A 24,076-nucleotide genomic window follows, 5' to 3' on the forward strand; every position below is an offset into this window, starting at 1 on the left:
GGATGTACACACACTGTACAGTGCATGGTTACTTAGTCTGTGGACAATACTAAAATAGATGATTTTGTTGACAGTTAAGGTCACAAAATTTACAGAGGGATCTTGATCAATTAGATAGGTAGACCGAAGATTAGTTTCAATTTGGATAAGTATGAACTATTGCATTTTGGCAAGTCAAATCAGGGATGGACTTATACAATGAATGGTAGGGTCCTGTGGAGTGTTATGAAATAGAGGGACTGAAGAGTACATGAACTTAGTTCACTGAAAGCAGTATTATAGGTCAACACTGTGGTGAAGAAGGAATTTGGCATAATGTCCTTCATCAATCAGAGCACTGAGTAGAGGAGTTGGAATGTTACGTTGCAGTTGTATGGAATTTTGGTGAGACCAGACTTGGGATATTGTAAACAGGTTTTGTTCTCCTGCTATAGGAAAAAGTGCAGAGAAGAGTCATGAAGGTGTTGGCAGGACTTGAGGAGAGTTTGATCTGGCTCGGGCTTCATTCTTTAGAATATGAGATTGACGGGTGACCTTAGCAAGGTATAGAAAGCCAGGGTGAATCCACACCCTGCGTGAGCAGTGAAGCCAGGGTGAATTCACACAGTCTTCCTCCCAGGGAAGGGGAACTAAAAGCTAGAGCGCAAAGGCTTAATGTGAGAGGCGAAAGGTTTAAAAGGGACCTGAGGGCAGCGTCTTCACGCTGAGGGTAGTGCATTTATGGAATCAGCTGCAAGTGGAAGTGGTTGAGACAGTTGCAATATTAATATTTAAGTGATGTTTGGATAGGTACATTGTTAGGAGAAGTTTAGAGATATATGGGCCAAGCTTGGCGACTAGCTTGATGGGTACTATGGTTAACATGGATGTGATGGGCTGAAGGGCCTGATTCCCTTCATCGTGAAGGATCTTTAGGTAATTATTTCATAAGTACAGGGTAATCAACCCAATTTCCCATGCCCTTGTGGTATTCTAGATTCATTTGGACATTATATGGTTCAATACATATTTGAATACGGTTTTCAGTATCTTTTTAAATTGCTTACAGCAGCTTCAAAGTTCCTGTAATCAAACATGTGAAAATCCTGAAGATACCCTCAGATTAGTAAAGAAATATTCTAGTTTATTGATAATGTCACTCTCATTAATATTGAAAATGCATGCCTGTGCTAATTGTATATATCTCAGAATTCTCTATTTTAATATACATTACAGATTGTGTTCTGTATACCTATAATATCCCATGAGAGCATAATTTTGCAGGGAAGGTTTTGCTGAAAATTTCCAGTTCATTCCACCATCTTGGAATTTAATTAAGCAGAAGGAGAAAATACCATCAGTTATTAAGACTGCTTGGTATGTATTGGTCTGAAAAAGAAAAAAGAATCATCTTTATTATTCCATTAATGCATAATTAAGGTGCTGATGAGCTAGTTCACTAGTAGATTCCTGCTGCCCAGAAACACTCTGCATGGTGCCTGCACACCTCCACTTGTGTGGAATCGGATACTGAGCAGATATCCTCAGCACACTCAGCTCCAGCAGCATTGGCTAAACAAAGCTGGTCTGCAGACAGTATCGTGTGGAGGCCCCCCACCCTCCATATATGACCTGATAAGCTTTGGCAGCTGACATGGTCAAAATGGTGAGGGAGGCGGTGAGAAGATTTGGCAAGTGTGAAAATTGTTATTGATTTTAAGAGTTTTTAAATATCTCTGAGATATCTAAACAAAACTATCGGAAGTGAATAACTATTAGTATTTCGTGACAAAAAGTTGATTGCTTGTATTATTTAAAACACATGGAAATATTAGAATTCAGGAGACCTAGAACCAATGTTAACAGTTTTAAAAATAAGCTTTGGCCATCTAGAACTGGGATGAGGAGAACTTCTTCATCCAGAGAACAGTGAAACTTTGAAATTTTCTACCAAAACGGGCTGCAGAGGTTGGGCTGTTGAACAGAAGTTAATGAATTTTAGGATATTAAGGAATATGACTTTACTGAGAAAATCGCACTAAAGTGAACTATGATCTTTTTGATTGGCTGAGGGGGGTGTGGGTTGAATGGCTACTCCTGCTGCCATTCCTTATAGAACGTGGAACAGTACAGCACAGGAACACAGCATTCGGCAAACAAGGTTGTGCTGAACCAATTAAATTTGTAAGGAAAAGATCAACTAAACTAATCACTTCTGCATACACAATGTCCATATCTTTCATTTTTCCTCATATGTTCCTGTCTAAACATCTCTTAAAAGTGCCTAACATATCTGCCTTTACCACCACCCGGGGCGGTGAATTCCAGGTACCCACCATTCTTTATATAAAAACATTGCCTCTTTGATTTGCCCTTTCTCGCTTTAAATGCATGCCCTTTATGTTCTTGTGTATGCTCAGTGGTGATGTGCAGGTCTCCCTCCCTTCTGGCATATCTGAGCTCACTGAAACAATTTTTAAATATAGCCAGAAATGGGAATGAAATTGGTGAGTACATACCCCTTGAAGGTCCACATTTCTGTATCCAGTGAAAGGAAGGATATTTTCCCAGGTGATCCTGAGTGCCCACTTAGGCTGAAAATTGATACCAAGTTCTGACCCATACGACGTATTGATTTGATCTCCAAGGTCTTTCTGGAAATTCTGACTATGATTATCTTGCCTTTCTTGAAAATCAAATGACTGAAATGTTGTTAAAAATTTTGTTAGTTTACCTCTACATTATACATAATGTAATGAAATATTTTATGAAACATGTAAACTGTCAACTCTGTTTAATTTATTGTGATCAACAATTCATATATGGCATGAGAGAAATAATGTACAACAGCCTAATGCTTCATATAGCATTAAGTGCGCAGTGAAATAACATAAGCATGCTGAACGGTGCTTCTGAAATTTGCTTCCATTTAAATCAGTGGAACAGAATTTTAGAAGTTCAACATACATACGTCACTGTCTGGCTTGTTTAGCTAGTTCGTTCCAATCATCAGGTGACATTTTCTGAAGGAATAAGTTTAGCAAGCTGCACTACTATTCTAGTAGAAAAAAATTGCTTTCAGGATGGTATGGGGAAAACAAATCCACCAAAAGAAGAAATAATTTGTTTATATCATGACAGTCATAGAATTTCACAAAGAAAACCCTTATATTTTTCCACAAAATATCCTCTCCATTTCAGAATGGGAACAAACCATTCAACCCAGCCTGTCCATGCCGATCAGGGGATGCCATCTGTATTAACCCAATCTCCCAGCCCTTGCCCTTAGCCTTCTACCTCTATGTGGTTCAAGTGCTCACCCAGACATCTCTTAAATCAGTGGACCCCAGCCTCCGGGCCGCAGACCGGCATATTGCCACGAAGCATGCAGCAGTGCAACAGTGGCAATTGCTTCTGATCTGGGCCGACATTTACGTGCCGGGCGGCACCTAATCAATTAGCTTGTTTATTTCGGCTTTTTTCTTAAAGATGTGCTGGGTGCGTTCCGGCCACCGTTGCACCGCTGCATGCTTCACGGCAATGTATCGGTCTGCGGCCCGGAGATTGGGGATCACTGATGTACCTTCTTAACCTCCTCCACTCCAGGGAAACTAGACCTACTTTCTGAAGTCTCTCCTCAACACCAAGACATGCCTTGCTTATCCCAATTTTGGGATTCTATTCCCCCTTTATATGCATGTGTCTGTTGAGATCCTCCTTCTCCACAAGACATATTCAAGTCTGCTTCCAAACACCCTCCACTTCAGATCATGTGCCCATCCAACCCCTTCCATCCTAAACGTACCTCAATAATGCCAATATTATTGCTGATCTGTGCCAATGGCAGCCCTTCAGCCCAGCCTCGTTAGTCAAAAACTGTGTTACACAAAGGACTACAAAACTATACAATGTCTGTTTTCCTTTTACAATCAAAGCTATTGATTGAAGCAGAACTTTGATGCAATGGCAGAAAGAGTCTATTTTGCCAAACCCTTTAGAGTGTAGTGTTACTTCTAGGCAAAAGTATTTTTTGTAATAGTTTCTTCCATACATATATATATATATATATATATTCTAAGGGGAGCTACAGCAAGTTTTAAAGCATAGCAGACTCATTCACATATACTCAAATAGTTATAGAAACAATTTCCACTGAAAGGTGAAGTTTGTTCTTCCATACCTGGTAGTATATATTTCCAATTCCTCTTGTCATGTCTGCATCATCCCAGAAAACAGCAATCATTGATGGTACTCTATAGTAAAATCTTGAGAATGCCCGGAATGGAGCTGAGTAGATATACTGTACATAAAGGTTTCTTTGAAATGTAATCAGCCCATTATCTGAAAACTATACAAAGGCAATTTGTTACACCATTTTGCTTCAGATGTAAATAAACAAAAATCATTGCTCATGATATTTTGAGATATACTTCCTAAAGAACCATCAGAATTACTATTGCTATGAATAAAGACAGGAATAGCTTACATTGCTCTAGGTGGTTAAAACCCCTCAAATAATTTTGTTACTACACAGCCATTATTGTCCTTTTCTTGCCAGCACAAGAAAGGACACTCATCCAGTCTTTTCTATGGATGAAACCAGTAAAATCACTAAAGGCCAAGTGTAGTTTTGACTTCATGTTCCACTTGAGCAGTGGCTGCAAATTTACCTCGAGGTCAATCCATACAGGGCCAGAAAGGCATCTGGTTAATTACTTATTGTCCACAACTGGAATCTAACCACCATCATTTTGTTCCTCCCTAGCAATTGCTGTCTTGCTGGGAATTCACACAGCAGAAGCTAACATTAGAGTCTCTACTGATGGAGCTAGTGAACTCAATGCGTATCATCTTACTTTGCAAAATATTGCAATTAATTAAGGGAATGTTACAGCAAATAAACCAGTTGCAATCCACTACTTTGTTTTTCTTCCTGTCATTTCACTTTGCTGTATTTTTCTAGATATCCGGCAGCAAACATTATTTCAGATGAGATAAATTTTGGGAGATTTAAAAGAGATGCTGGAAGTAAAATGCAGTGTTTATTACAACAGATAGGGAGTGATGTAACTAAAGGACAGTTTTTAAAAATAATTGCCTGAATCTCCAAGATGCAAATGGAGAAAATTAATTTTATTTATCATCCTTTTAATCTGGAAAAAGCTGGAAACATTTTATATAAGCTATAAGTCATGAAATAGATTGAAAATTGACAAGGGGACAATTGCATGGATAGACAGAAAGAGAAACATAGAAGTTGAGTAAGATATTGGGTAACTCTTTCACATTGCCTGTGGGCGCAGGAAAGGTTGAATGTATCGATTTCAAATGCCATTAGATCATATTTAGAACAGGGAAATCTCTGTTACCTAAGGCTAAGGTTAATGTTCGGATCAGTGCATGGTCTAGTTGCCATATTTTGTGCCAATCATATATGCTCTATCTTTGTGTGGTTTATATAAATCAACCTCGATAATAAATGGATCACTGGGCAAGCATAAGATAGAGGTCCATGAGAACAGGAGAGACTGCTCTGCCATCTGCCGCCTCTTCTACTGACCTCATTTCTTCAAAGGGAAAGAGTTATGTTGTAAAATTAAGATTTAATCATGCTTTGGAATAATATTTGTTTTTTAATTGTGATTCACTGAGTACGTTGGCTGAGCTGATATATAACTAGGCCGCCAAATGACAGTACAGTTTGCATTGCAAAAGTAACTGTTTAAAATCAAAATCTCAAGCATACGTATAATCTGTAGTAAAAGGTGTCATCGAATGGAAAGCCAGTTGGGATGTCGATGGTTGGAGAATTTAAGTCCAGTGCCACTCTACTGATTCTTCTATCTCCGTATTGTGGTCCATATTTAAACAGTCGTTTCTCTGTTTGAAAGAAATTAGATAACTGTGCCATTTAAATTCAACTACAAATATGTTCAGAAACAATACATGGTAAATGCTGAAAATCTTAAATTAACATAGAAAACTGAGAAACAACTCAGCAGGTCAGGCAACCTCTCCGAAGATCGTAATTGACTCATTGAGTATTCCATCATGTTTTTGCATTCACCATTACATAATTGTTATAAAATTGCATCGAACAATAAACCTTTACTTAATGTTAATATTTTTAATTGCTGACACAATTAATTATGAATTGCTGAATAAAGGGAAGTGGTCTCCTGTTGAACAGTACTTGAATGGAACTTCATGGAAAACATGACTTTTGTAATGATTGTTAAATGATCTTTTCTTGGTTACTTTATTACAAAACTAGCATACAATTTGGATCATTTGTATAGCATATATAAATGAATGCATAATGCACTGTGGCACTGCAGATATGCTTTTGTCACACAACTCCAGGAACTTAGGGTAAGTTCTGACTCTCTGTTCTGTCTGCATTATTTTGTTTACTTGTTCTCCTATTCCCGTTTAACTTAGGGTACATTTTGGGACAACCACTTCAAAACTTTATAATTTGAATAATCAAAACCAAAATGTTGGAAAGCTTTGCATGCAGATATTTCTTCAGTATATAGAAATTACTCTTTACAGAAAATACCTGCTATCAAGAACTTAAACACTGAAAACATTGCTTTCCAATAGTTATGTTAATTTTCCAATGAAACTGTACCTCTGCAGGTGATTCCATCACCTTCATACCCTTCTTTACAGGAGCACATGAAAGATCCGATTGTATTTGTACAGGTTCCACCACGCCGGTCACAATTGTCAGTTTTAAGGGAACACTCATCCACATCTGAATTGGAAAATAATGCTTTGAATAATTTAAAATGTTAAGATAAAATACTTTGATTTATGTTTAATATATGAATCAATAGAAGGTCAGAAAAAGTAATGATCAAAATATTTATGTCCCATATCCCAAACACAAGAGATTCTACAGATGCTGGAAATTCAGAGTACCACACACAAAATGGTAGATAAGCTCAGCAGGTCAGGCAGCATCTATGGAGAGGAATAAACCATAGATGTTTTTGGCCAGGATCTTCCATCAGGACTGGAACGGAAGGGTGAAGAAGCCAGAGTAAGAAGGTGGGGAGAGGGGATGGAGTACAAGCTGGAAAGTGATAAGTGAATCCAGGTGAGAAAGAAGATAGGTGTATGGGGGGAGCAGCATGAATTGAGAAGTTGGGAGGTGATAGGTGGAAAAGATAAAGGGCCGAAGAAGGAGGAATCTGATAGCAAAGGAGAGTGGACCATGGAAGATAGAGCCGGAGAAGGGGTACCAGAGAGAGGTGATAGGCAGGTGAAGAGAAAAACAATAAGAGGGGAGCCAGACTGAGAATGGGAGAAGAGAGTAGGGGGAAGGGGGTGAAACTATTCGAAGTTAGAGCGATCGATGTTCATGCTACAACAGAAGTTCGAGAAATCACATCCATTCCCAAAAAGGATAGATAAGGGATGTTAATTTACTGATTTCAGAGCAATGCCAAAACAGTCAGACATGTTCACATTTATGATAGGCTGCTTTTAGAATAGAAACATAATAACTAACTACTTTCCATCGTATCAGAGATTCAGAGCTCTTCATGCTGTACGTTATTGTTTTTGACAAGAAAATGTACCCAACAGATGCGTGAAAGAGAAATACATGAAGATTTCACTCCCTAGAGCATACAGCCATAAAGGATGGAACGCACACACTAGCCCATGTCCATGTCAATGGTCAAGTGTCCATCTCTACTAATCCCATTTCCCAACATGCAACCCATGGCCTTTACTGTGCTCATCTAAAACCTGCACTAAGCCATCAGGAAGTACACTTCTGATTTCAGTCACCCTCTGAGTGAAAATAAAACCTTCTTGAAGTTTCCTTGAAATTTCCTACTTCTAACTTTTACCTTTGCCATTTACTTATAAACTTCAAGCGGAAAGGTTTCTCCCTACCTACACTAACCAAGTTCTCATAATTTTGTTCATCTGAATTAGAAACCTTCAGCCTACTCGTCTGAGAATTAAATATGGTAATATTTCTAACTGGGCTCTGCCTTCAGCTCAATGATGTGATCAGACTCGGAAATGTACATTCAAAGCTCAGATGATTGAACTTGGATTACATTTTCTCTAATATGATGATTGCAATTGATATTGAAGATACAATCCTATTTCTCCTCGCCTCCACTTCAAATATGTCAGATTAAGACTGAACCTTACAATCTGGATGAGGAAGTCATGGGTGAATTATCCGCCTGTCTCCAACAGGAAAACAAACCTTCTCTGCAGATTCCTCCCATTATGTCAGAATCAACCCACTGAATCCTGAATGTAAGTAAAATTAAGCCTTTCTGAAGTCTGAGATCCTTCACTAAAATAAATTACTAGATGGTGGAGAGAGAATTTACTTTCTTCTCTAAGTAGAGCGGCTTGAGGTGATGATGAAACTATTTTAAACATTGACCAGTTTTGTCCTCTGTAGAGTTTTGATCATGCTTTGAAGTGCTGATTGGCTGAGGCTAAGTCATCTGCCAAATAAACTTTCTTTGAGGCACCGGTAGCCACCCCTGTTACATAAATGACCTAATCTATTGTATGAAGGTGAAGTTTTCAGTATAGCACTTACACCAATGAAGTGAAATCCTTAACATTTTAGGCCAATGTATTAGAAATTGAATTGCTTAATCCTACAGTAATTTTGATTTGTGTTATTTTATGTTTAATACTGATTAGGACGAGTAATTATAGCTTAATAATGTGCAGAAACAGTTGTATATCATCTGGCTTCGCAGTGCCAGAGACATGGGTTCAATCCTAACCTCGGGTACAGGCTGTGTGGAGCATGCATGCTTTCTCTGTGACCACATGGGCTTTCTCCAACATCGTAATGACATGCAGGTCAGTAGATTAAATGGTCACTATAAACTACCCCTAGTGTGTGGCTGAGTCAAGGGATTGTTGATGAGAATGTGGAAGAATAAAAATGGGATTAATGCAGGTTTAGAGTAATTGAGTGTTTGGAGGTTGTGCAGAAACTCCTGTTTCCAGGCTGTTAAATCTTTCTTGTTCAATGATGCCATGTTTTACAATAAATAACAATGTACTTATTAAAATTAGCATTTCTAATATTGTTGCCTGCATGGATTTCTGTTTAAGTAATTGTAAATACAATGTTAATTAAGTAAAATATTTCTTCTACTATACCTGTACTGCAATCTCGACCTTTCCAATTCTTAGTGCAGATGCATGTATAGTTGTTAATGCGGTTCTGGCAGAAGCCAGTATTTTGGCATGGCTCGCTAGCACAGTTGTCAATTACTGTTTTGAAACAAAAACAAAGTATTAAATAGACAATAGCATAGAAAATGATTTGCTACAATAATCAAGACATTTTTTTCAGAAATAGTGTTACTTAGCACATGAAAGGTTGAAGTATTCTCTTAACTTTCCTTTTAATTTCTCTTGAACCATGTTAACATTTATTCTATACCTTCCATTACCTTGCACTATTATCTGCTCTATTAGTGCTTATGTAAGGTTTTATATTAAGTAATTAATTAACACTTGTTAGCTGACCTGCTGAGAACTTTCAGTATTTTATGTTTTAATTTTAGATTGTCATTATACTAATTTAGATTGTAGGCCTGTTCCTTAGGAGTTTGCCAAGATTGGGCATCACATCTAAAACTTCTACAGATGTGTGGTGGAGAGTATATTGACTGCTGCATCACAACCCGGTATGCAAACACTAATGCCTTTCAACAGAAAATCCTACAAAAAGTAGAGGATACTGCCCAGTCCATCACTGGTAAAGCCCTCCCCACCACTGAGCACATCTACATGGAGCTCTGTCATAGGAAAGCAGCATTCAATATCAGGGGCCCCCACCACCCAGGCCATCAGGAAGAAGGTATAGGCACCTCAGTTCACACAGCACCAGGTTCAGAAAGAGTTATTACCCTTCAAACATCAGGCTCTTGCACCAAAGAGGATAACTTCATCCAACTTCACTTGTCCCATCACTGAAATGATACCACAACCTATGGACTCACTTTCAAAGACTCTTCATCTCATGTTCTCGATATTTATTGTTTATTTATTTATTATTAATATTTCTACGTTTTTGTAGTTGCACAGTTGGTTGTCCTTTGCACACTGGTTTAATGCCCAAGTTGGTGCAGTTGTTCATTGATTCTATTATTGCTATTATTCTTTTATAGATTTATTGAGTATGCCCATGAGAAATGAATCTCAGGGTTGTATATGTACTTCAATAATAAATTTACTTTGAACTATCCACTCTATTTTAGTTTTATGTGAGGAAAAATTTCATTTAGTCAGATCTCTTCCAGTCCTCGTCTGGAGATCAGCATTACTTACAATAGTAATCTACAAACAAGCTTAAGGAAGACCAGCCAGCTGCTGTAGGTCTACAGACATCTTCTGCTGGCAAAAAATGAAGCATTTTCATTTGCCTTCTTTCCCCATTCCCTCCGTCCTTAGCAGCAACAAACAGGGCTTGATTAGGCCAAGTGGAGTTGGGAGCACTAAGATTCATGATGTCATTGAGGTAATCAGGAGACCACTGTTCCCACATATGTTTGCACACACTTGTCAGGAGCAGAACCATATCTACGGACTGCCTGTATTGTGACCGATGGCAGGGGTCCTGTTAGCTAGAATGGAGGAACATCCAAAGGAAGGTGACATTCTGGGACCTTATACGAAACTACGAAAATAGAATGGAAATTTAGGATATGGAGTTTGGAACAGGAGTCAAGGTTTCCCTGAGAATCAATGTTCTTAACCAGCGGTCCCCAACCACCGGGCCGCAAAGCATGTGCTACCGGGCCACGAGGAAACGATATGATTTGGCGATATGAGTCAGCTGCACCTTTCCTCACTCCCTGTCATGCACTGTTGAGCTTGAACGCACGCGAGGTCATTACCCGCGCGTCATCCATGTCAGCACGGGAAGGAGATCAACTCCTCAAGCTTGCAAATGACGGCAGGCTGAAAAGTATGTTTGACATAACATCTCTACTGGCATTCTGGATCAAAGTCAAGTCTAAATATCCTGAGATAGCCACGAAAGCACTGAAAACATTGCTTCCATTTTCAACATATCTCTGCAATGAATGCAGCGAAAACTAAATTACGGAATAGACTGGACATAAGGAACCCCCTTCGAGTATCGCTGTCTCCCATCACCCCTCAATGGGACCATCTTGTTGTAGGGAAACAAGCCCAGGGCTCCCATTCACCGATATTGGTGTGTTGCGATGATTTTGTGTGTTCATACGGGGAAAATATGTGCTGTGTGTTTAATATCCAAACGTTACTTAAAATGTTATGATGCTGTTGACTTACTTATATAACCATATAACAATTACAGCATGGAAACAGGCCATCTTGGCCCTTCTAGTTTGTGCCAAACACTATTATCACCTAGTCCCACTGACCTGCACTCAGCCCATAACCCTCCATTCCTTTCCTGTCCATATACCTATCCAATTTTTCTTTAAATGATAATGTCAAACCTGCCTCTACCACTTTTACTGGAAGTTCATTCAATACTTACTTCAAGCTCCCCTGTCCTCCCCTGATAATTGACTTATCACTATATTCATGCGAGGAAAATATGTGTTGTGTGTTTAATATTAAATTCGTTAGATAAACGCTTTTAGAAACGAAATTGAGTGTATTAGCCACTAATCACCTATATTCCAGCTGTGATTAACACCACCCCCACCCCCAAACAGAATGACCAAAAACAATTTGCAGAAAAAAATTGGCAGGTACACGCATGCGCAGGTGACGCATGTGCACTGGTGCCTGCGCAAGGCTTCATGGTCATTGTAGTCTTTCTCGAGGTAAACAACGTATTTGACTGCTACTCTTGTCCGTTGGCAAACCTACCCCCCCCCCCCCCCCGCCCCATCAGTTCGGCCGGTCCGCAAGAATATTGTCAATGTTAAACCAGTCCACAGTGCAAAAAAGGTTGGGGACCCCTGCTCTTAACTACATATCAGTCACCACTTTTTCCATAAAATGAGCTGTGGAGGTAGAGAAGCTGAGTCTTCTATTTCAAGTTGAGACCAGGAAGCAGTTCACATTGGAAAAAAGTTGTAAGTGGTGCGATCTCAAGTAGAATGAAGAATGTTGCACATATTCTATCAAAAGTTAGGTTTAAATTTGGGTGTTCCCATTGCAGTACTTTATTACTTATAACAGGGGTCCCCAACCTTTTTTGCACTGCAGACCGGTTTAATATTGACAATATTCTTGCGGACCAGCCGACCCGCCGGGAGGGGGGAGGGGGGGGCGGGGTAGGATTGCCAACGGACAAGAGTAGCAGTCAAATACGTTGTGTTTACCCAAGAAAGACTACAATGACCATGAAGCCTGGCACGGGCACCAGTGCGCTTGCGTCACCTGCGCATGTGTGTACTTGCCGATTTTTTTTCTGAAAATCGTTTTTGGTCATTCTGTTCGGGGGGTGGGGTGCTAATCACGACCGGAATATAGATGTTAAGTGGCTAATACACCCAATCTCGTTTCTAAAAGCGTTTATCTAATGAATTTAATATTAAACACACAGCGCATATTTTCCTCTCATGAATATAGTGATAAGTCAATTATCAGGGGAGGACAGGGGAGCTTGAAGTAAGTGTTGAACGAACTTCCAGTAGAAGTGGCAGAATCAGGTTTGACATTATCATTTAAGGAAAAATTAGACAGGTATATAGACAGGAAATGAATGGAGGGTTATGGGCTGAGTGCAGGTCGGTGGGACTAGGTGAGAGTAGCATTCGGCACGAACTAGAAGAGCCGAGATGGCCTGTTTCCGTGCTGTAATTGTTATATGGTTATATAAGTAAGTCAATAGCATCATAATATTTTAAGTAACGTTTGGATATTAAACACACAGCACATATTTTCCCCATATGAACATATAAAATCATTGCAACACACCAATATCGCTGAATCAGTGGGAGCCCTGGGCTTGTTTCCCTGCAATGAGACGGTCCCATCGAGGGGTGATGGGAGACAGCGATACTCGAAGGGAGTTCCTTATGTCCAGTCTATTCCGCAATTTAGCTTTTGTTGCATTCATTGCAGAGATATGTTGGAAATGGAAGCACAGTGCTTTCGTGGCTACCTCAGGATATTTAGCCTTGACTTTGATCCAGAATGCCGACAGAGATGTTATGTCAAACATACTTTTCAGCCCGCCGTCATTGGCAAGCTCGAGGAATTGATCTCTTTCCCGCGCTGACATGGATGATGCTCTGGTAATGACCTCGCGTGCGTTCAAGCTCAACAGTGCGTGATAGGGAGTGAGGAAAGGTGCAGCTGACTCATATCACCAAATCATATCGTTTCCTCGCAGCCCGGTAGCACATGCTTTGCGGCCCGGTACCGGTGTGCAGCCCGGTGCTTGGGGACCGCTGACTTATAAGATGAAAATAGAGGCAAAATAGATATTACAGGCCAAATTAAGAATAAGTTTTTATTAAACTATTAATCAAATTTATGAGTATTATCGTTTGCTGAGGGGCAGACAACAAACAGATTGTTTAGTTAATTCTGCTTAAAATTAACAAAACTCACATCTTTGACAAAATTGCCCAGTATATCCAGGTGAACAGGCGCAGTAGAAGTTATTTATCTGATCCAGACAGGTGGCTCCATTCATACATGGTTGGCTATGACATTCATCAATATCTGAAAAGTGAAGAAAATTCTTAAGAATATTCAGAACTCTTTGTTGGAACATAAAACGTAAAAAGCCTCCATCAAACAACAGATAGCAAAACGTGTGATTCTAAATTACTCAGATCTCTGCATTGATTTAACTTCATACCTGTATCAGATACAGATAATTTTATTTAATGATAGTTCATCATTATTAAGTACAGTCGACCTTCACTAATCCGATTACAGCTTTCCCCCACCATCTGAAGGTAGAGCGTTCCTATGAAATGGTTCGTAAGCCGAAATGTCGTAAAGCAAAGAAGCAATTACCATTTATTTATATGGGAAAATTTTGTGAGCGTTCGCAGACCCAAAAATAACCTACCAAATCATGTCAAATAACACATAAAACCTAAAATAACAGTAACATATATAAAAGCAGGAATGATGTGATAAATACACAGCCTATATAAAGTAGAAATACTTCTCTACAACGATTGCCTGCACCGATCTCTGTAGCGAAAATCTCACGCAAGCGCTGTTGGCATAAACGCGCTCTCCAGTAACCTTTAAACTATGAAGCTGCCAAATCTACCAAATAACACGTTAAAATACACAGCCTATATAAAGTAGAAATAATGTATGTACAGTGTAGTATCACTTACCGGAATTGGGACAGCGCCAAGCACACTGATGATGGTGTGTTAGACTGAGTCGTCGCAGGTTGGGGTGGTGCAGTGGTCCCCACCCTCCGAGCCACCAACCCGATACATTGCCGCGAAGCACGCAGGGGTAGCCAGGAGGCACACAGCACATCGTTAAGAAAAATGCCGAAATAAACATGCTAATTAATTAGGTGCTGCCCGGCACATAAATGTCGGCGCAGATCAGAGGCGATTGCCGATTGCATCACCTCTGATCTGGGCCGACAATTACGAGCTAGGCGGCACCTAATTAATTACCATGTTTATTTCGGCTTTTTTCTTAAAGATGTGCTGTGTGCCTCCCGGCTACTGCTGCATTCTTCGCGAATCGGTACAGTATCTGTCCGGGGCCCGGGTGTTGGGCTGGTGGGACACAGGGGTGTCATCTCATCGTCAATCAGGGCAGGCAGCTCATCTTCTCCTATGACTGCCCGCCTCGATGTCGAAGGTTGAGGTTCGTCGTCTGCTGTGGCTGATGTAGAAGTCTTGCTTGACTGCTGAGCCTCGCGCATTTTTCTATCGTACAGTTGTTCGTAAGCACTCAAACGATCCTGCAAATATCCCCTAAACCTACGTACCTTTTCAAAATTAAAGTCCTACTTTATCATTGCAGCGAAAATCTCACGCAGTTGCTTCACTTTCTGCATTCGGTTTCGATTGTTATCCTTTCCTCTTCCAATTGCATCAGCTCTTCATCTATCAATTCTTGGTCATGGGATGCCAAAACCTCTTCAACATCATCTCCGTCAACTTCCACAAGCCAAACTCACTTTGTCCTTGCTTCGTTCACCACGATCCAAACGCTTAATTATGTCTAGTTTTACGCTAAGTGTAACACCTTTACTCTTTCAGGCTTTTCCGACACCTTAGAGCTCATCTTGCCAATGGCTGCTCAATGCAGCATGTTAAAGCAATGCCGTTCCGAATCCGAGACAGAGCGGCTGCTCGGGGCGTGCGCTGCCTTTTATCGCGTGCTGATTTTTTATTGCGCGCTGCCTTTCTTCATAACAGTGAAAACACCTTCTGAAAGCGAAAACAGGGTACTAATGTAGATCTTTCGTAACAGTGAGGTTTCGTAAACCGAACGTTCGAAAGGTGGGGGACACCTGTACCTGTAATCGGGTTCCTTCGATAATCCAGCACTGATTATGCTTAATGTGATCCTTCTGTAATTCGACATTTTCACTAATCCGGCACTCCTCAGGTCCCAGTGGTGCCAGATTAGTGAGGGTTGACCTGTACTTAGCAGATACAGGTTTGAAGACTGATTATGGATATAATGCGAGAGTGCTCAGTACTATAGGTTTCTCAGGGACTCTAATAAATATTACAGGTACAGATCATAATTTAAGAATGTGGTGCCTACCAGTTTCACAGGTCTGTCCTGTAAAGCCTCTATAACACTGGCATTTGTAACTTCCCGGTATATTTAAACATGTTCCATTCACACATGGATAAGACGAACATTCATCTATGTCTGGAAAATAACAATCAGAATTAGTATCCATTTAGTGAATTCACTACTATTCAAAGATCTGCATATAATTTAAAATAGAATAAAAAACACGGGGCCTGCATAGATTGCAAATAGAAAGCAACTTTTTAAATGTGAACATCATTTTATGCCTGAAATTAAGACTGATATAAAAACATCATCAAACTTCCTTTTAATATTTCATATTGATTGAATGGGTATTTATTTTTTTACATTGTAAGTAAAATATAAAACTGACAGGCTACCATTTTCTGGCTTTAGATATTCTTATGAGAGACATGAAGCAATCAGCATAAAAAGGGGGTGATTTAAGGAGAAAGTAGAACAAATTAACAACATTTTTGGCAAAATGTCAGCAATTACATTTAATAGTGGAAATAGTCTTTAGTTTTGGAAGTCATCCACATTCTTTACATGAAACTAACCCATAAAATAACTATTAACCCATCAAACAATTATTAATTATATTTCACTGGATAAATATTGGTTGTAAGACTGATAGGGAAGCTATCATCTTATACTAAGTTATACTGTGATTCCTTGTACAGGTAAGTACATGGTGTATCACAGTTCCAAAGACTCAGGTTCAATCCTTGAATGCTCCTAGTTGGAAATTACAGATTTTCTCCATAATTGTGTGGCTTTCTGCTGGTGCTCTTGTTGCCTTCTACATTCCTAAGAAATATTATAGCTTAATTAGCTGTTGTAAATATTCCCTGTCCCAAGTAAACAGAAAAGAGATCAAACACATATTTATAGGGAAGTGAGAAAGAATAGTTTGCAGGTATCCAGGAGACAAACTGAATAGGAATGATGGGATTGAGTCCTTGAGTGCTTGCATAGAGCACATGGGTTGAATGGCTTCATTAACTTTAAGTGTTTATAAATATAGTAGAATAAAAGCCCTGCCTTTTACAGTTTCAAGATTTCCCAGGACTTTTATAAGTGGAATTTATCTTTTGTTAATATTTCAAAATGATCTTTTAAATTCTTATCACCGACTTTAGGTTCTTAAGTACTGAACAATAGTCTATTTTTCTTATTTTTATCAAATATTCTTAATCTTACCTTCTGAGCATAATCGACCAGTAAAACCATTTACACAAGTGCAGTTAAAGGAGCCTGGTGTGTTTGTGCATTGACCTTTCCTACTGCATGGATTGGATAAGCATTCGTTGATATCTAGAAGAAATACCTCAAATTACATCAGTGTGATGAAAGATGTTAATATTGAATGTAAAAGTTGTTTATCTTCAAATGATTTCCCTTCTTCCTTTATACATAAGCTTCAGATATTTTCAGCACTCATTCTAGCATGATGCCCATTTGACCATTCAAGTGTGCTGCTTGACAGTATGGGCACATTACTTGACCTCTGAAGGAAGTTTTGCCCACTTGCTAAATGAAATCATTGTAATTCTTCAAACTGTTCAGCTAAAAATAACTTGTATATTTTGTGCAATGCTTAATCAATTTAAATACCACACCTGATTACACAGGGAGTTTTGTTAGTTCAAGGGTTCCTAACCTGGTATCCATGGACCCCTCAGTGAGTAGTAGATATCCATGGCATTAAAATGATTGGGAATCCCTGTGTTAATGGGTGAAAGGATATGGATTGGAGGTTTTGCTTGATTAGCTTACGTTTTTTTTTACTTTTCTTTCAAACACAAAACTTTAGATGAAGGTGGGAAGCAAATATTTGGGGAAGTATATGATGGGAGAGGACTCCATTACTGTGTCAACCAATTTTTTCCCCAAAGCTCAGCTTATCTTTGTTAAATGTTTACTAGTAAAACCACATTATGATTCCGTACATAACTCCTTCAGCACATTATTTATAAAACCTTACCAGGCAATATTTACAATATATATTCAATGAAGTTTATACACACCAATGCAATTCTTCTCGTTCTCGTTATCTAGCTTGAAACCAGGATTACACGCACATTTATACCGTCCAGGAATATTTTGGCAAATATGTTCACAATCATTTAATTCAGGATTAGCACATTCATCAATGTCTGCACACAAAGGAAAATACATAGTCTCAGCTGACAACTTCCATTGATTTTTAAGATTCTTGTATTCAAATATATATAGTATATTTGTGAATAATATGCCTTTTTCAATTCATAACATACAAATTCAATATGTAATGTTTAAAACAAAGTCAGATAGCATTTTCAATGTATGGATTATATTAAATAAAAGGGTAAGAGAAAAACCTGAACATTCACACACAGCATTGTATATTTAGATTGCTAGATCAAGTTATATGTTTTTGTTCCTGATCCACCATGTATGAATTTTACTGTTTCATTGTTTAAATTTTGAAGTGACATTTTCTAAGGCTTTTATAACAGTTTAAAATTTCTGCTGCACCTGGAACAAAGAAAAATGGAGGACTATGTAGAAGGGAAGGTGTTGTGACATGTACAAAGTCACCAAAGAGACACTGAAGCTGGTAGATGTAGAAATGTTTTATTCAACAAAAACGAGCAACAGGCATCATATTGAAACACTCTTGGAGGAACAGGCTTCCCGTCCCAATATTACATGACATTTTTATATGCTCAAGGTTGGTTCTTTAGCAGGACAATTCTATAGTTACAATGTATTTACAATGCTTCCTTTGAATTACGTATAGTCTTCATACACCTCCTTCTTCACACTGCCACTCCAGACACCCAAAATGAATGCTGATCTCCAGTGACTCTAAACCACATTCATACATATGCAGGCAGCTGAGGTGTAATTGTTCTGAGTTGCATTTTCAATTCAATCTGCAATCCACATTCAAATCGGAAGACTGGTTGCTGGTGAAATTAATACTTGCTATATACCCCAACTCCAGAATACACCCTAACAGAAGGGTTAGATTGATCTTTGAATATGTTAAAAGGTTGGTCCAATATTGTGGGCCGAAGGGCCAGTATAGTGCCATAATGTTCTATGTTCTAATTTTTCAAGTATGTCCAAAAATTATTGTACTTCCGATTGGTTCATTCATTACGTGAACAATCATGGTCTTTCCATGGCCCTGATGGTTCTTGGCAAATTTTTCTACAGAAGTGGTTTGCCATTGCCTTTTTCTGGGCAATAGACAATAGACAATAAGTGCAGGAGTAGGCCATTTGGCCCTTCGAGCTAGCACCGCCATTCACTGTGATCATGGCTGATCATCCACAATCAGTACCCTGATCCTGCCTTCTCCCCATATCCCTTGACTCTGCTATCTTTAAGAGCACTATCTAACCCTTTCTTGAAAGAATCCAGAGAATTGGCTTCCACTGCCTTCTGAGGCAGAGCATTCCACAGATCCACAACCCGCTGTGTGGAAAAAGTTTTTCCTCAACTCCATTCTAAATGCTCTACCTCCTATTCTTAAACTGTGGCCTCTGGTTCTAGACTCCCCCAACATCGGTAAATGTTTCCTGCCTCTAGCATGTCCAATCTCTTACTAACTCTTCCTTCAGTTAGTCCTGACAAAAGGTCTCGGCCTGAAGGGTCGACTGTACCTCTTCCTAGAGATGCTGCCTGGCCTGCTGCATTCACCAGCAACTTTGATGTGTGTTGCTTGAATTTCCAGCATCTGCAGAATTCCTGTTGTTTGCCTTAATAATCTTATATGTTTCAATCAGATCCCCTCTCATTCTTCTAGTGTATACAAGCCCAGTCACTCCAATCTTTCAACATATGACATTCCCACCACCCCTGGAATTAACCCAGTGAACCTACGCTGCACTCCCTCCATAGCAAGAATGCCCTTCCTCAAATTTAGAGACCAAAACTGCACACAATACTCCAGATGGGGTCTCACCAGGGTCTTGTACAACTGCAGAAGAACCTCTTTGCTCCTATACTCAATTCCCCTTGTTATGAAGGCCAACATGGCATTAGCTTTCTTCACTGCCTGCTGTACCTGTATGCTTACTTTCAGTGACTGATGAACAAGGACACCAAGATCTCGTTGTACTTCCCCTTTTCCTAACTTGACACCATTCAGATAGCAATCTGCCTTCCTGTTCTTGCCACCAAAGTGGATAACTCACATTTATCCACATTAAACTGCATCTGCCCACTCACTCAACCTGTCCACCTTGCATTCTCATAACATCCTCCTCACATTTCACACTGTCACCCAGCTTTGAGTCATCTGCAAATTTGCTAATGTTACTTTTCATCCCTTCATCTAATTCACTAATGTATATTGTAAACAGCTGCTGCCCCAGCACCGAGCCTTGCAGTACCCCACTAGTCACTGCCTGCCATTCTGAAAAGGACCTGTTAATCCCTACTCTTTGTTTCTCTGTCTGCCAACCAATTTTCTGTCCATGTCAGTACCCTACCCCCAATACCATGTGCTCTAATTTTGCCCACTAACCTCCTATGTGGGACCTTATCAAAGGCTTTCTGAAAGTCCAGGTACACTACATCCACTGGCTTTCCCATGTCCATTTTCATAGTTACATCCTCAAAAAATTCCAGAAGATTAGTCAAGCATGATTTCCCCTTCGTAACTCCATGCTGACTCGGACCTATCCTGCTACTGCTATCCAAATATGCCACTATTTCATCTTTTATAATTGATTCCAGCATCTTTCCCATCACTGATGTCAGACTAGCTGGTCTATAATTACCTGTAACACACATAAAAGTTGCTGGTGAACACAGCAGGCCAGGCAGCATCTCTAGGAAGAGGTACAGTCGACGTTTCGGGCCAAGACCCTTCGTCAGGATCTCGGCCTGAAACATCGACTGTACCTCTTCCTAGAGATGCTGCCCGGCCTGCTGCGTTCACTAGCAACTTTTATATGTGTTGCTTGAAGTTCCAGCATCTGCAGATTTCCTTGTGTTTGCGGCTATAATTATCCGTTTTCTCTCTCCCTCCTTTCTTAAAAAGTGGGATAACATTAGCTACCCTCCAATCCGCAGGAACTGATCCTGAGTCTATAGAACATTGGAAAATGATTACCAATGCATCCACAATTTCTAGAGCCACCTCTTTAAGTACCCTGGGATGCAGACCATCAGGCCCTGGGGATTTATCAGCCTTCAGTCCCATCAGTTTACCCAACACCAATTTCTGCCTAGTGCGAATTTCCTTCAGTTCCTCTGTTACCCTAGGTCCTCTGGCCACTATTACATCTGGGAGATTGTTTATGTCTTCCCTAGTGAAGACAGATCCAAAGTACCTGTACAGCACGTCAGCCATTTCCTTGTTCCCCATAATAATTTCACCCATTTCTGTCTTCAAGGGCTCAACTTTGGTCTTAACTAATTTTTTCCTCTTCACATACCTAAAGAAGCTTTTACTATCCTCCTTTATATTCTTGGCTAGCTTACCTTCGTACCTCATCTTTTCCCCCGATATTGCCTTTTTAGTTATCTTCTGTTGCTCCTTAAAAGTCTCCCAGTCCTCTGGCTTCCTGCTTCTCCTTGCTATGTTATACTTCCTCTCTTTTATTTTTATACTCTCCTTGGCTTCCCTTATCATCCATGGCCACCCTTACTGCCCTTAGAATCTTTCTTCCTCTTTGGAATGAACTGATCCTGCACTTTCTGTATTATCTGGCACCCTCTGGTGCCGGGATTCAGGATGTCACAGACCGATTGCAGGGAATCCTCAAGAGTGAAGGTGAACACCCGGAAGTGGTGGTGCATGTTGGCACAAATGCCGTGGGGAAGAAGAGGAAAGACATTCTACAGCGTGACTTCAGAGAACTTGGAAGGCGGCTGAAAAGCAGGACTTCCAGGGTGGTTATCTCCGGTTTGCTTCTAGTTCCTCTTGCTGGAGTGGGCAAGAACAGGGAGATAATAGATCTGAATGTGTGGCTGAGGAACTGGTGCAGGAAGCAAGGATTTACATTCTTGGACTATTGGGGTATGTTTCGGGGTAAGGATGAATTGTACAAAAGGGACGGGTTGCACCTTAATAAGCGGGGCACCAGCATTCTGGCAGGCAGGTTTGCCTCTGCCACATGGGTGTGTTTAAACTAAGTAGTGGGGGGGAGGGGACGAACTGGAAATATAAGGATGGAGATAAAGGGAAAGTGAGAATAAGAAAAGTTAAGAAAGACAGCAGAATCAACAGAGCAGAAAGCTCAAGAAGGGATCATACAGTATGGCCAAGTGAAATAGGAATTGATATGGGAGGTGAGGGGAGTAATGAATTAAAAGTATTGTATATGAATGCACGGAGTATAAGAAATAAAGTGGAAGATCTTGAGGCACAGTTGGAAATTGGTAAGTATGATGTTGTGAGAATAACAGAGACATGGCTTCAAGTGGACAGGGCCTGGGAAATGAATATTCAAATATTCCTTCCTATCGAAAGGACAGACTGATGGGCAGAGGGGGTGGGGTGGCTCTGTTGGTGAAGAATGATATTCAGTCCCTTGCGAGGGGGGACATAGGATCAGGAGGCGTAGAGTCGGTATGGATAGAACTGAGAAATTCTGAGAGTAGAAAGACCCTAATGGGAGTTACCTACAGGCCCCCAAACAGTAGTCTGGCTGTAGGGTGTAAATTGAATCAAGAGTTAAAATTGGCATGTTCCAAAGGTAATGCTACAGTTGTTATGGAGGATTTCAACATGCAGGTAGACTGGAGGAATCAGGTTGGTACTGGACCCCAAGAAAGGGAGTTTGTGGAGTCCCTCCGAAATGGATTCTTAGAACAGCTTGTACTGGAGCCTACCAGAGAAAACATAATTCTAGATTTAGTGTTGTGCAATGAACCGGATTTGATCAGGGACCTCGAGGTAAAGGAGCCATTAGGAGGTAGTGACCATAATATGATAAGTTTTAATCTACAATTTGAGAGGGAGAAGGGAAACTCGGAAGTGTCAGTATTACAGTTGAACAAAGGGAACTATGGTGCTATGAGGGAGGAGCTGGCCAAAGTTCAATGGGACAATACCCTAGCAGGGATGACAGTGGAACAGCAATGGCAAGTGTTTCTGGGAATAATGTGGAAGGTGCAGGATCAGTTCATTCCAAAGAGGAAGAAAGATCCTAAGGGGAGTAAGGGGAGGCCGTGGCTGACAAGGGAAATGATGGACAGTATAAAAATAAAAGAGAAAAAGTATAACATAGCAAAGACGAGTGGGAAGCCGGAGGATTGGGAAACTTTTAAAGAGCAACAGAAGGTAACTAAAAAGGCAATATGTAGAGAAAAAATGAGGCACCAAGGTAAACTAGCCAAGAATATAAAGGAGGATAGTAAAAGCTTCTTTAGGTATGTGAAAAGGGAAAAAATAGTTAAGACCAAAATTGGGCCCGTGAAGACAGAAGCGGGTGAATTTATTATGGAGAACAAGGAAATGGCAGACGAGTTGAACAGGTGCTTTGGATTTGTTTTCACTAGGGAAGACACAAACAATATCCCAGATATAATAGTGGCCAAAGGACCTAGGGTAATGGATGAACGGAAGGAAATTTACATTAGGCAGGAAATGGTGTTGGATAGACTGTTGGGTCTGAAGGCTGATAAGTCCCCGGGACCTGATGGTCTGCATCCCAGCATACTTAAGGAGGTGGCTTTAGAAATCGTGGACGCATTGGTAATGTTCTATAGATTCAGGATCAGTTCCTGTGGATTGGAGGGTGGCTAATGTTGTCCCTCTCTTCAAAAAGGGAGGAAGACAGAAAACAGGAAATTACAGACCAGTTAGCCTGACGTCAGTGGTGGGAAAGATGCTGGAGTCATTATAAAAGATGAAATTATGACACATCTGGATAGCAGAAACAGGATCTGCCCGAGTCAGCATGGATTTACGAAGGGGAAATCGTGCATGACTAATCTTCTGGAATTTTTTGAGGATGTAACTATGAAAATGGACAAGGGAGAGCCAGTGGATGTAATGTACCTGGACTTTCAGAAAGCTTTTGATAAAGTCCCACATAGGAGATTAGTGGGCAAGATTAGGGCACATGGTATTGGGGGCAGAGTACTGACATGGATTGAAAATTGGCTGGCTGACAGAAAACAAAGAGTAGCGGTTAATGGGTCCCATTCTGAATGGCAGGCGGTGACCAGTGGGGTACTGCAGGGTTCAGTGCTCGGACTGCAGCTGCTTACAACATATATTAATGATTTAGATGAGGGAATTAAAAGTAACATTAGCAAATTTGCCGATGACACAAAGCTGGGTGGCAGTGTGAAATGTGAGTAGGATGTTATGAGAATGTAGGGTGACTTGGACAGGCTGGGTGAGTGGGCAAGTGCATGGCAGATG

At 40.2% G+C, this 24,076-nt stretch overlaps 1 protein-coding gene across 1 annotated transcript in view; it reads right to left on the reverse strand.

Annotated features, from left to right (window-relative positions):
- Positions 1-1,209: 1,209 nt before the first annotated feature.
- The window catches only part of LOC140197011 (uncharacterized), a 46,992-nt gene continuing 24,125 nt past the window's right edge, over positions 1,210-24,076 (reverse strand). The window contains exons 11-20 of the mRNA XM_072256944.1: positions 17,730-17,858; positions 16,903-17,016; positions 15,706-15,816; positions 13,552-13,665; positions 9,142-9,255; positions 6,614-6,739; positions 5,726-5,859; positions 4,160-4,327; positions 2,499-2,681; positions 1,210-1,368 (exon numbers count right to left, since the gene is read on the reverse strand). Coding sequence (XP_072113045.1) covers positions 1,210-1,368; positions 2,499-2,681; positions 4,160-4,327; positions 5,726-5,859; positions 6,614-6,739; positions 9,142-9,255; positions 13,552-13,665; positions 15,706-15,816; positions 16,903-17,016; positions 17,730-17,858 — 1,352 coding nt within the window. The remainder of the gene's footprint in view (positions 1,369-2,498; positions 2,682-4,159; positions 4,328-5,725; positions 5,860-6,613; positions 6,740-9,141; positions 9,256-13,551; positions 13,666-15,705; positions 15,817-16,902; positions 17,017-17,729; positions 17,859-24,076) is intronic.

Source organism: Mobula birostris, chromosome 4, assembly GCF_030028105.1.
Source record: "Mobula birostris isolate sMobBir1 chromosome 4, sMobBir1.hap1, whole genome shotgun sequence".
Taxonomy (NCBI): Eukaryota; Metazoa; Chordata; class Chondrichthyes; order Myliobatiformes; family Myliobatidae; genus Mobula; species Mobula birostris.